At 36.5% G+C, this 14,128-nt stretch overlaps 1 protein-coding gene across 17 annotated transcripts in view; it reads right to left on the minus strand.

Annotated features, from left to right (window-relative positions):
- The window catches only part of mycbp2 (MYC binding protein 2), a 114,411-nt gene that overhangs the window by 1,392 nt on the left and 98,891 nt on the right, over positions 1-14,128 (minus strand). For all 17 annotated transcript variants that reach the window (XM_048192966.1, XM_048192977.1, XM_048192961.1 and 14 more), the window contains 16 exons: positions 12,984-13,223; positions 12,706-12,795; positions 12,508-12,588; positions 11,065-11,331; positions 10,696-10,979; positions 10,314-10,410; positions 10,015-10,134; positions 9,440-9,541; positions 9,187-9,315; positions 8,740-8,872; positions 7,820-7,923; positions 7,533-7,721; positions 7,326-7,433; positions 5,105-5,314; positions 4,628-4,735; positions 77-242 (listed from right to left, as the gene is read on the minus strand). In XM_048192966.1, coding sequence (XP_048048923.1) covers positions 77-242; positions 4,628-4,735; positions 5,105-5,314; positions 7,326-7,433; positions 7,533-7,721; positions 7,820-7,923; positions 8,740-8,872; positions 9,187-9,315; positions 9,440-9,541; positions 10,015-10,134; positions 10,314-10,410; positions 10,696-10,979; positions 11,065-11,331; positions 12,508-12,588; positions 12,706-12,795; positions 12,984-13,223 — 2,428 coding nt within the window. The remainder of the gene's footprint in view (positions 1-76; positions 243-4,627; positions 4,736-5,104; positions 5,315-7,325; positions 7,434-7,532; positions 7,722-7,819; positions 7,924-8,739; positions 8,873-9,186; positions 9,316-9,439; positions 9,542-10,014; positions 10,135-10,313; positions 10,411-10,695; positions 10,980-11,064; positions 11,332-12,507; positions 12,589-12,705; positions 12,796-12,983; positions 13,224-14,128) is intronic.

The following is a 14,128-nucleotide window of genomic DNA, read 5'->3' on the forward strand; positions in this document are numbered from 1 at the left end:
GAGTTCTACACGAGTTTCAGACAAACCAAAAACGATGGTGGGAAGTTTTTATTTAAACATTTATAAAGCATTTTACCAGCAGGACAATGGGGCAGCTCTTCTTTTGGGACACTGGTCATCCTCTGGAAATCATCATGACAGGCGTTGCAAAAATGTGTCGTGCCAAAGCAGAAGAACACAGCCACAGAGCAACAGTAACGACATTTGTACTCCAGGAAATCTGTCCCATGTTTAGAGCACATCTGCAACAAAAAGAAAGAGATCTAAACAAACTCATACCACATAAGCACATACCACTTTCTTTCTCCGTTTTGCTATGATTAGCCATTACAAACAAAGTCAATCACATGAAAACACCAAAACTGAAGCATCACTTTTGTAAAGCAAAAAGCATTATACTGATTACAGCTGCACGATTAATCGTTAAAAGATCTCGATTCAACCACCCACACAATATTATTCCTAAATGATAAGAAAAAGCAGGAAGCAGCAGGAATATTAGGCTGCTGTCGCTTTAAGACTGAATGCGTGGATCCAAAATACTGTTACACATCTGGTTTTCTTTAGTTCACCAATTTTTTTTGCATGTATGTGTCCATTCAGGCACAAATAGATGGGAGGGAATGGCATTTGGTGCGCTCTTCGTGCGCTCAAATGGTTTTAATTTGCTTGAATGTTTAAACTGACAGGACCTAAAACACGTTTAAATGATGAACTTTCATTGTATGATGGTCAAACTTTGGAATTCATTTGAAAATCAAGCACGTTTTCTGGTCCGTATGGATTAACAATCCATATACTTGACATCGCACATCCTGCAATGTGACTATTGTGGATGCGCACATGATATCGATGCTAAAACCATATATCGTGCAGCCCTAGTTATTTCTGTGTTCCAATAATTGAAATTAATCACAGAAGTAGTGGGATAAAAGTTTATAGCTTGGATATAAACACTGATGTTTATGAAGCGATCAAACAGAGTGAATCGCCTTTTGTAAATAACTTGGTGCTCAAATAACAATTGTATCAATTACATTGTTACACCATTAGGTGACAACAAGTGGCTCCTAAATGTATTTGTCATTGAATAATTAATTCAATAGATTTGTTAAAAAAAAACTGATTCATCCAGTACTGAGTCATTGAATCATTAATTCAAACCAATTTAAAAAAAAAATTGTTTGGAATCTTTAAACATTTTAAATAGACTGCAGCAATTACATTTGTCAGAACCTCTAGTAAATTACGTTATTTTGTTTAGTTGTCTTGTTCAGAATTGTGGGAGAATTATGATCTCAGTTTGAAACCAAAAAATTGTGATTCTCAATTTATCCAGAATTGTGCTGCTCTAATAGTGATGAAAATTTTGGGGGCGTTATGAAAAATTTTTTATAACTTAATTTCTTGTATAAGCAAAATTTTATATTATTACAGTTTATTCACTACAGTTTAAAAAAAATAGTCATAAAATATGACAAGATCTCAGAGTTAAACTGTCAGAAAAAAATAATCTTAATTATGTCAGATAACACTTAAGCAAAACATGGTCAGGTTAAAGTGTCTGAATAATTTTTGGTCCCAATTTTTATCAATTTTACTGGTAGTCCACTGTATGAAGAAGTTTACTTTATTTTGTTATCCACATTTACATAAATGAACTATAGTGTTCTGCACCTACTAGTAAAAAAAATAAAAATAAAAATAAATAAATAAATAAATAAATAAATATTCATTTATTTATTATTTTTTTACTAGTAGGTGCAGAACACTATAGTTCATTTATGTAAATGTGGATAACAAAATAAAGTATATATATATATATATATATATATATATACACACACACACACACACACACACACACACACAGCGTTCCAAATTATTATGCAATTGACATATCAGTAAGATTTCAGTACAATAAACATTCAGATTTTAGTTTTTCTAAGTTAAAAAATAAAAATGTTTGTTTGTTTATTTATCCATGTCTTTTTAGATAACTGGTATCAATCTCAGACAAAATAATTTGCCAGATCTATGGAAACCCTACTTAGAGGTTGTTCCACATTATTAAGCAAGTCACAGTTCTCATGCAATATGGGGAGGAAGAAAGATCTTTCTGAAGATGAAAAGCATGAAATGGTGCAATGTTGTGCAAAAGGCATGAAAACAACTAATATTGTGTGAAACTGAATGGAGATTATCAAATTATCATAAGATTTGTGAGTGATTTAGAACACAGCAGAACTCGGTCAGATAAAGGCTTATTAATTAAAGTTCCTATCAAAAAAATTAATTGTATTAAAAGGGCAGCTATAAAAAAGCCAGTGTTGAGCAGCAAACAGGTATTTGAAGCTGCTGGTGTCTCTGGAGTCTTGAGAGCCTCACCATGCAGGCTGGCAGTTGTGCGTAAAGATGCATTTTAGACACCACTAACCAAAGCTCACAAAGAGAAACATTAACAGTGGGTGTAGAAATACATTTTCAAACAGTTTTATTGCTGTGGTGTTTTTTTTCAGCATGGGATAGTGCATAGTGCATTATGCAATAGTGCATTGTACTATGCACTATCCTCCTTTTTATACCATAGTTGAAAATGGCCAGTTATGAGCTCCACATATCTTGCAAAAGTCATTTTAATACCCTCCATCTCACTTCCCAATATTCCAGCCCAAATCATCACCCACCAGCTCCTTGCTGACGTCACAGTCTTGTTGGAACGTGGTGGCCATTCACCAACCATCCAGAAATCCATCCATTTAGACCATCCATTGTAGTACGGCATTAGTCAGTGAATAAAACTATTTAAAAATGAGTCTTCATGTATTTCTAAACCCACTGTAAATGTTTCTCTTTGTGAGGTTTGGTTTGGAGTGGCTGAAATGCATCTTTACGCACAACTGCCAGCCAGCATGGAGAGCTTCTTGAGACTCCAGAGGCACCAGCAGCTTCAAATACCTGTTTGCTGCTCAACACTGGCTTTTTTATAGCTGCCCTTTTAATACAATTAAATTTTTTGACAGGAACTTTCCTCAATAAACCTTTATCTGACCGAGTTCTGCTGTGCTCTGGATCACTCACAAATCTTATGATAATTTGATAATCTCCATTCAGTTTCACACAATATTAGTTGTTTTCATGCCTTTTGCACAACATTGCAACATTTCATGCTTTTCATCTTCAAAAAAGATCTTTCTTCCTCCCCATATTGCATGAGAACTGTGACTTGCTTAATAATGTGGAACAACCTCTAAGTAGGGTTTCCATAGATCTGGCAAATTATTTTGTCTGAGATTGATACCAGTTATCTAAAAAGACATGGATAAATAAACGAACAAACATTTTCTTAGAAAAACTAAAATCTGAATCTGAGTTCAATCTGAGTTTTTTGTACAGAAATCTTGCTGATTTGTCTTTGTCTTGCTGATATATATATATATATACACACACACACACATTTTTTTGTTGTTTATTATTGTGATAAACAACATGTATTTCATGAGATTATCATCAGGTATGGTTTAATGAGATTCACCCATGAACTCTAAAAAACCATTAAGTTGATTGAAAACAGACCTGGTGATAAACTGAAAGGCAGCCATGACTGAGCCATTGTATCACACTGATCACCCAAGTAAATATTTAAATTCGTAGAACTAAATCATTTGGGTGTGCAGACCTCATGAATGTTGCAATACAATAACAATCACTGAGCAATGTATAAGAGTGCTGCAGGGACTTTTTTGTAGGCCAGCCTGGAGGTTTGCATCATTCTGGCTCCCTTGACAAAAAGCCAACATGATTTTTCCATTGACACTTGGATTTTTGCACACACACAAAAAAAAGCTCTGTGACCAAAAGAAGTGATTATTACATTTTGATGTAATCTTGACAAATGAACACAGCTTTTCTTCATTTTAAAGCCTTAAAAATGTTTACATTTTATAGCTTAACAAAAAAATCACAAGAGGCTATTACTTATGGAAGAGGATTAGGGCCAAGCAATAATAAAAAAATAAAACCATCTCGAGATTAAAATTGTTAAATTTCAAGAAAAAACGTGTTCAATTTTGAGACAAAAGTCGAAATAAAATGTTGAGAATAAACTCGTTAAATTACGAGAAAAAAGTCGTTAGATTATGAGAACAAATTCATTAAATTATGAGAACAAATTAGTAATTTAACGAATTTGTTCTCTTAATTTAACAAGTTTTTTCTCGTAATTTAATGACTTTATTCTCAACATTTTATCTCGACTTTTTTCTCGTAATTTAATGACTTTATTCTCAACATTTTATCTCGACTTTTTTCTTGAAATTTAACAACTTTAATCTCGAGATGGTTTTATTTTTTTATTATTGCTTGGCCCTAATCCTCTTCCATAATTACTGATGTATTTTATGTCGTCGAATAAAATGTGAAAATATCTTGAGCTTAAATTTACCACAGACCTTATTTCAAGCATTTAACCAAAACCCATGACTTCAGGACAACAAAACCAGAAGTTAAAAACTTATTTCTGTTTTTTTTTTTTTTTTTTTTTTGGATTAATTCCTGCAGCACTCTATTGTGTTAAAAACAGAAACAAACAAAATCAGGCAGACAAACACACTGTTGTCCCACTGACCTGTGCTCTGGACACATCTGAGCATGCTCCACAGATGAGCTCACGAGGATCATAATCATCGCCTTGTCCTGCTTCGGCATCACAGCGAGCTTCTCCCCCAAAATAGGCCTGGATGAGTAAGAAGTCACACTGTTAGCACAACAGCTGGAGAAACAGCTTCATTACAGCAATATGCCATCTGAACAAATTATGATACGCTTGTTCTTCGAAATCTCATTTCATGCCGACGTGACAAACAAATAGCTCTTTCTCCACAGGAGTTAGCTGCTGTTTTTCCATTCTATTCAAAGTTAACAGAGACATCCTTAAAGGGACAGTTCACTCAAACCCAATTATTTTCTTTCTGGAGCAAGAGAAATGCTTCCTTCATTCTGAAGGTTTGTTCGGCTACTATATAGCAGGAAGAATCTTCAAAACCACTAAAGATTTGTGAACACTACACAAAACAGAAAACAAACAGTGACATGAAGAGCTAACCTTTTTGCACTTGAAGCAAACGTAGTAAGCATATCTGTTCATGGCAAATCCAGCTGGGTTGTTGTAGAATCGAGCTCCAGACATTGTGATGGCTTCACTCTTGTGTAGTCCTTCATACTCCAGTCTCATTAAAGCCTTTCTCCTCACGTCCTCATACAGCTCTTTGATGGGGTCCAGCAGGTCTTTTAGGACAGAGTGGTTTATTTTGTTCTGAAAAAAAAAAAAAATATATAATTAAAAAACTCTCAGACATAAATGCCACGTGTTGGATACCATGAAGAGTTATTTAGCTGATAGAGTTTAGACTGGCTTTGGTTCTTGCAGAAAACGTGATCTTATACAAGATTTAGTTGGTTTTGATGTCACTGCCATTAAAGGGATAGTTCAACCAAAAAATTATTTTTTTCCCCCCATGATTTACTCACCCTCATGCAATCCTAGGTGTATATGACTATCTTCTTTCAAACAAACACAATAAGTTATATTTAAAAATATCATGGCTCTTCCAAGCTTTATAATGGTAGTGAATGGGGGTCGATATTTTGAAGCCCCCAAAAAAATGCATCCATCCATTATAAAAATAATCCATATGGCTCCAGTGGGTTAATAAAGGCCTTCTGAAGTGAAGCGATGGGATTTTGTAAGAAAAATATCTATATTTAAAACTTTATTAACTATAATAACTGGCTTCCGGCAGATGGCCGTATGCATCGATTTGCGGAGGAAGAGTGACCTCTGACCCGGCGCATGACGTAATGATGAACGCGGAAGTATAATTGAGATTTTTCAATATTTTAAGAGCTCCAGGTTTTCTGCACAATGTGGCGCCCAAAAAGTGTGACTATATACCACTATAATTCTAATAATAACAATCATTATTGTTATTTTATTATGATGATGACGATTATTCTAAATAAAATATAAATAAGAAACTAGGGATGCACTGATACTGAAATCAGTATCAGGCCCAATACTGCATTCGTGAACTTGTACTGTTTAAAATGCTCCAATACCAAAAATCGACACTCTCTGTAGAGCACTTTGTCCATTTAGGGCTACTGCAGAAACATGCGGCCGCAAAATGGCAATTTAACATGCAATGGGTCCCGCGGTGTATGTAGAAATGGCTCATTCTAAGGTAATAAAAACATAACTTCATTATGTAAGGTCTTTATACACCACTGAAAACATAGTTCTGTATGTTATATTGCATTTCTGTCAATAGATCCTCCTAAAATGTACACATTACACCTTTAAATCTAAATTGTATATATGTAGCCTAAGTAAAAACATGAACTGTTACTTGATTTATGTATAACATGTTTTTCCCTACATTATTACAGCAAAACGTCATGTGATTACTGTGCCGCTGCAAAATGTGCACTGTAGATGAAATATGATCCAACAATAGAATGAGCAGAACAGTAACAGAAGCTTGCACAAAAATTTTAACAAGCATAATTACGCATGAAAAATAACTGAAGGAAATGAATCAACTAAACGAATTAAGACAACTAATATGATTCATATTCTTTTTTGTTTAATATTTAATATAACGCGTTTATTTAATATTTAAAAAAAAATACATATTTAAATAATATAATAATTATTTATTTAAATTATATTAAAAAATTACATATGAATGTATTGGTATCAGACTCATTTTGGAAGAAGTGGTAACGGTGCATCCCTGAAAGAAACATTACTATTGTAGTAATAATATTTCACTGTAAAAAAAACCCCCCAAAAAAACCTATATATATATATATATATATATATATATATATATATATATATATATATATATATATATATATATATATATATATATATAGTAAGGTATTTAAGAAAAATTACAATAATAATGATAGTTATTTAACAGTTTACACAGTTAAACAGTAACAAAGTTAAACCTTCAAGGTTTTTTTTGGGGCAGAAAACTGTGAGAAGTACTCTTCTCTCTAAGCGCTTATCACTACAAGTTTGGGAAGATGGTCAGCGCATGATGCATTCCCACCAAAAACTCTGGATCATGAGCTGCACATGTAAATGAACAGTGGCCCACTTCCCTCTGAAACGCATGCCATATACACTTCATTAAATCACAGTCTTTGTATTTTTATAACAGCACTATGCCATGCTGCGATTTCAGTTTTATTCCAATTAATCATTCAGCCCTACCTTTACCTCTCCTAAACCGAGTCCAGACAAGCTTATTTACCTTGCAAATAGGGCAAGACATGAACCCAAAGGTTATCCTAGGCCCAAGCCAGCGGTTCTCCAGAACCCTTCTTGTGCACCTAAGATGGAACACGTGACTGCAGTCCAGCTGAAAATAAGCCAGGGCAGATAATTACACAATGATCTCCTGTATGTAATTCTATATCCTCTTTATATCATCACCTGCAATGGCATTATTCTGTTGTACCTGGATTGCTGGGGCAGCAGACAGAGCCTCAGTGAAGCAAATCATGCACATATCATCAGCATCCTGTTTCAGACAGGCTTCGGTTTTGAAACAACCATGTAGGCAGGGAAGACACAGCTCTTCATTTTTGACCCCTCCACATGGGTGGCCGCACGGATGAGTCTTACTGCAGGCCAGTTTTGCGTACTCCTACAGACATTATGTTTGTAAGATCACTTAATTCCAGTAAAACCATATAAACAAAGTATATCATTCTGCCAAAAAATGTTGACATTTTGAGCGAATACCTGACAGTCTTGGTCTGAACATACACTTCCAACTGCAGACAGCTCTGTGCCGTTCCTGGTGCCACAGAAGCGGCAGGCGTCTGAACTACTGGAAGCTGGTTTACCTGAAAGACATTACAGTGATGCAGTTTAGCTAAAACTATTTGTACAATAAAGCCACTAGTCAAATAAAAAAAGAATTCTGAAAATAGGATGCATCACAGCTGTGGCCAAACGGTTAGCAGTCAGGGTCAGAAAATATGCAAAAGAAACAAAAATGCCCCAGATATTTAAACTGTGGGGGCAAAGCACCTCTGTAGTGAATTGCTCTGATTTTATCTGTTATCTAACATTTAACGTGAATTAATATTCTGCTATAGGCTTATGTCGTGATAGGTTTAGTGCCTCTGTAGACAATGTAGTGACCTGTAGCAGTGAGATGTCTGTATTTACAGTCTCAGAAGTGAGTGCTCTTGACTGTACAGGTAATATAAGGTGATTCATATTATATAAATTAATAAATAAAAACAGCCACAAAATCACTGAATATGAAGAAAACCCCTCCTCCAAAAGCTTGAAACAGTCAATATATCAAAATCCTCAGACAGAGCTGTGTAACAGAACATAGCGCCCAGCCAATTATTAAAATAGATCAGAATATTTATTGTTATAATATCTTGTGCATTCATTACAACTACTTTTGTGTATGATTTTATTTTATAGGTAACAGCCAAAGTCTGGAAAACCTTTTCACAGGCATTCTGTTTTCATAGTAAGACAGAAATCGTGATGTATCATTATAGTATAGTCTAGCAATATATTGATTATCGCAGAATTGCTTTATCATGATATTATCAGTATTGTGAGCCGTGTATCGTATCGTGAGGTACCCTGTGATTCCCACCCCTATTAAACATTATTACAAAATAAGGAAAAGTCACCTGTGTGCTCACGGAACTCCACCATTGCCTTCATGGTCTTGGAATCAGCCAATGCCATGAGCCAAAAGAGTTTGGTTCTACCGCAGCCTTCATGTAGGTCCACTTTAATGGCTTCCTCCTCCTCCTTAAAGACCTGCACGAGCCATTGTGGTACGAGAAACTTAAAGATCCGATTTCTCATTCCAATTCTAATTATTCAATTCTTGCAGTACTTTTACAGAAGCACCAAACACATACTTTTTTTTCTTATAACTCTATCACTATTATATACTATATTACTTTTTGTACCATATTTTTTTAAAGTACCATTTATAATAAACCAGTGTATATTTTTAACATGATGTCATTTGAACAACCAGCCAGTAATTCTTGATTCTCAATCCTAGCTGTGAACCATAATTGATCCAATTGATGCTGATTAGATCTGTGTGAGGGGCTGAGGTTCACCTGTCTCTGGTGGGAACGTGTGCGCCGGTGGAGATGGAGGAAGCGGTCACAGTCAGTGCACAGGTTTCCACATGCATTACACAGAATGATGGCTGCTGTCTCTCCGTCGTCATGGTTATCACACATAGGCTGGAAATTAAAAGTCAGGGTGAAGAGGTAAAGAGCCCATTTTCAGCTGTAGAACTGTAATGTACTATTTCACTGATTGTGCTTTATAGCATCCCAGAGGCCTATTTAACCCAATGTGCCATACCATCTGCTTCTGCTGCCCGTCTTTGCCCATCCAGCGACCTGAAGACAGTCGGTCCACGTGGTCCTGATCCAGCACACAAAGAGAGGCCAATGCGAGCCACAGCTGAAGAGAGGAAGTAGAACAATTTGAATTATTATACAATTACAATTTTTATATGGAAGTCTTTCATACAAAGTTCCTACACATACTGCCCAGTCAATTTCTGTGACTTCCAGTCAGTCCAGTCCTGGATAAGGATTATATGTATTTTAATATATTTATAAAATGGTTATATACACATTATATTTGTAGCTGGTAAAAGGTTTTGAGGTAACTTTTTTTTTTTTTTTAAAAGCATAGAAATAAAACTTCCAGGTTTTCCATGACTGTGAACCTGCTCATATTCATCTATATTATAAAAGTAATTATTTGTTTTTTAGGAATGTTGCATTTCATGCTGCTGTCTGTATCAGGTGACTGGAATACCCCGCCCACCAAACACCTCTGATCCCTCTAACTGAAGGATCCTGAGTAATACTGACCTAGTTGGCAAATATTCAGTTGTGACAGATGAAGTGAGTGCAGTGGAGTCGTACCCGAGTGGTGGCAATGCAGCGCACTGGAGAGCGATGCTCCTCTTCCATCTTAGTGAGAGCAATGATGGTCTCAGCAATAGCATTCTTAGTCACCCTGGACCAGGCATCCGAGAGGTGCCCCTGGGGTAAAAAGACACTTAAATGATGAAGGACCATTTCTGCAAAAGCATTAAAACACATCTGCAGGAGATCAAGTTAAGCAGTACAAGATTGTACATTATATTATTCATAAACATGCAGCTGAACAGCTGCATATTAAGATGAAAATGGTGTTCAGGATTAGATGGGCCATTACTCACAGCAGCCATGTCTTTGACTAGTTTAATGATAATCTCAGCGATCTGGGGTGGAGTGGAGCCCTTCATCCACCAGTGACTCAATCCACGCCGTATGTAGCTGCACAAACACAAAGATCAATAGAAGGTTATTAAATATACATAAAAAAGATTTCTGGCCAGCAAGAAACATTTATGACACAATGAAGATATGAATCATCTAAGCACACTAAAACCAAGCCTTCTGAAGAGACACGATTTATATAATGAACAAATTTAATTTAGGCTTTTATTCTGAGGTAAATAATAAGTTTTGTTTGAAGTTTGGGTGAACTACTTTTTTTAAATTCACACCCTGATTACTCTCACTTAAAATTTGAGAATGGCCAATTGCAAGCAAGCTGACCTTGAGTTGAAGATCATGGGTAGAGTGACTGTAGTGACTCCTTTGCCTGCAGCCATGCCAGCTGTGCCACCTATAGTGGTGCCCTTTGCCTTAAGCTGCACAGTGAGGGCCTTGGCGATGCAGCCCAGAAACATATCTAATATGCCCAGCTTGGTCCAATCGCCCTTCTCTGTGGAGTGGATGATGTCGCTGATGTCTGCTGGTGGTAGCGCCTTTACGCCAATGACGCTGGCCAAGCGCATGGGAGTGACCTCAGGAAGAACGCGTCTGAGCAGAGACGTCACCTGAATGGCAAGTAGAGTGTTGTTTATCAGATCATGATACTAGAAGTCAAGTTCACGACTAGCGGTTCATGATGCATTCACAAACCTGTCTCTGGACACGTGGCGAGGCAGTGTGAAGTAGGGAAAAGAGGTCCTGCAGTAGGGTGAGTTGCTGGGCTAGATACTGCCGGCCAACGTTAGATCCACTTAAGGCCAGCACCATAGACAACAGCTCAAAGCAGTAAGCATCAGAGGAGGCATCATCATCGCTGGGCTGAGAGTTTGCGTTCTCTTTGCTGGAGATGGCGTGCTCCCATTCCTCCCGCACTCGCGTGGCCTCCATACGAATGGCCTGGACGATATGGGCACATACCTGTGGAGGAAAACAGGTGTGGAGTAACCTGATATACTTCAAGCAAAATCAATGAATGAACTGGTGTGACTAAGTTTGTTTGGAGTTTGTTTTAGGGGTTGGAAATAGCTCACCAAAGCGAACTTCACGGAAATGTTTGCTGTGGCTGGTAAACGCATTCAAACTATCATCAAACTACCATCTACTAAAGGATCATCTTTAAATACTACTTCTTTAAAATGGGCAGTTATGAATATTTATGTCTGAAATAATTATTTTATAATTGTTAAATAATTATTTTAATTGATTAGCCCTAGGCCCTGTTTACATCTGGTATGCGTTTTGGTCAATCAGATCACGAGTAGACCACGCTAAATATAGGTGTAAACGTGGTAGCCAGACGGGATTTAAACTTTGTCGGCTGAAGACCCAAGTTTGGTTTGAAGATGAAAATTGTACCAAGCACAATGTTCCCTCACCATTCCTGATTATTAACACGTGGTTCTATGTGGTCTTGCGGCTTTCAGAGCAGCAACGAAAGCTGCTGCTCTCTGTGTATTTTTCCATCGTCTTCTGTGCGTTCATATGTAAATTGCACAAGCTTATTTTGTCCATTAGAGCGAAAGATCTGAAAAACCCAAACATTTACCCACCCATAGACCCTCCCTTCAAAGAAATCAGGACAGAAGTGGTTGAAAGTGGACAAAAGAGACGGATTAAAACACTAGGTATAAACGGGTATATGTCTGCATCATCTACTTGTGATCCGATCGACCAAAACACATCTTAATACCAGGTGTAAGCAGGGCCATAGAAAACCAACTATGACATTTTTATGCATTCATTATTCATTCATTTTACCATGGTGAACAAGCAGAAGGTAACTGCTACTTCACGACCAGTTTGTCAGTTCTGTGCGACTGCCACTGGGGGTGAAATGTGACAATTTTACTTGAATACCGGAGATAGTGAAAAGGCGGCTTTAGCATGTTGCTAAGCAAATAATGCAATACTCTAATAAATAAAAAATTGTGGCTAAATGATTCATTTTTTATTAGATGAAACTGTTTTTTGTTGATAAGTTTGGTATTTAATTATTAGTATATTAACACTTCTCTCACTTTGTCCACCATCTGGATTTTTAGGCAGCTCACTCGGTTTTTTATAGAGACCCTAGAGTAGTTTTGATGGTGTTACCTGTTTCTGAAGGTTGGTCAGTTTGCTCCTGCTGAAAATAATGCCAACCATGTGCTCTTTCAAGTCTGCATCAGATGGAGCCTAAAGACAAAACATTTATGACAGAATTTAACTATTTCATCTTATGCGCCAGCACTTGATATGGCATTAAGCAATGGTTGTAAGGAGCCACCAAACACAACAGATGCTGGTACCGACCTTGTCTTCACCCTCGGGTGAGGAGAGCAGGTTCTTCTCTTCTTGTTCTGGTGTTGGTTCTGCATCCCCACAAATGAGTTTTCCAAATACCTACACAAACACATCAACATGAATATTAGCCTTGCCTTAAACAATACTTGGAAATGAGTGTTCTGTTTTCACTCAAAAGTGTTTGATTTACAATTAGTGTCTCTGGTATGGTAACGTTTATGACGTAAAATACTGCGGTTTGCGTGAAAACAGACTTAGTGACCTGTTTGTGATGGTGTTGGGCTCACCTGTGATGTAATGAGGCGGAAGACACGCAGCGTCTCAGCCTCACAGTTTTTCTGCTGGGCTACACTGGCTGATATCTGCCCAGCAATCTTGATGCTCTCGCCCTCCTTCCAGCCAAGCACTTTGACCTGCCGAACCCTAAGTGTGTTCTCAGGTCCCTTAAGCTCGATCTTGATCACATGGTGGTCCCCTCCAGGCAGCTCGCTGGTCACCCAGCCCATGTGCCTCGAGTCTAAGTCAATCTGAGACAGCAAAAAGTCCATTCAGTGAAATGCCCCTGAAGACCCTAAGGTACCCAGATGCTTGTCTGGTGATCTACATTTCCATGCAGACATGCTTTGATAAGCATTTTGGTTGTTGCCTCAGGACTGAGTTGAACTCTTTTTCAACTCAAAAATAAATTAATGTAACATGCAGAAGTATAGACCGGAGGTTGTGGTAACATGCATTTGACCAAATTGTAAAAACATTGATAGATAATCTATTTCATTTTGACTAAGAAAACATTAAAAACATTATCCCAGTAATAAATGCTGAAACAATGCATTTGTAAATGTATTTTAAAATATTAATATAATATAATATAATATAATATAATATAATATAATATAATATAATATAATATAATATAATATAATATAATATAATATAATATAATATAATATAATATAATATAATATATAAATTTGACAGTAGCTTGAGTTGGGAGTTGGGATGCAGATGTCAACTTATTTCCATTAACACAAACAGCAACATCTGTAAAATTTTAACAACCTAATTTTTAAAGCGTAAAATATAAATATTCTTACTGAGTATTATTAAACTATTGTTTTCTATAATTTGCCCTATTTTTCATTACTCCTTTGATATTTAATACATCTATATTAATAATATAATAAAATTCAATATGAATATCCCACATCTCTGCCACAAAACCATGTTTACAATCAGTGTTACTACAGTAAATCCATGGTAAAAATTTGTGATTTGTGAATTGAAAAGTAATCTAATTGGATTGTTGTCGCACAATGTTTCTCCTGTTTTTATTGTCAGTGTTGTTGAGAACGTCAGCGCTGGTTTCATCTACCTAATTTAAATTGTGTAGACATTTGTTTTTATATCGGAGACCTCTGCGCAAAACTCGAAC

Source organism: Megalobrama amblycephala, linkage group LG6, assembly GCF_018812025.1.
Source record: "Megalobrama amblycephala isolate DHTTF-2021 linkage group LG6, ASM1881202v1, whole genome shotgun sequence".
Lineage (NCBI taxonomy): Eukaryota > Metazoa > Chordata > Actinopteri > Cypriniformes > Xenocyprididae > Megalobrama > Megalobrama amblycephala.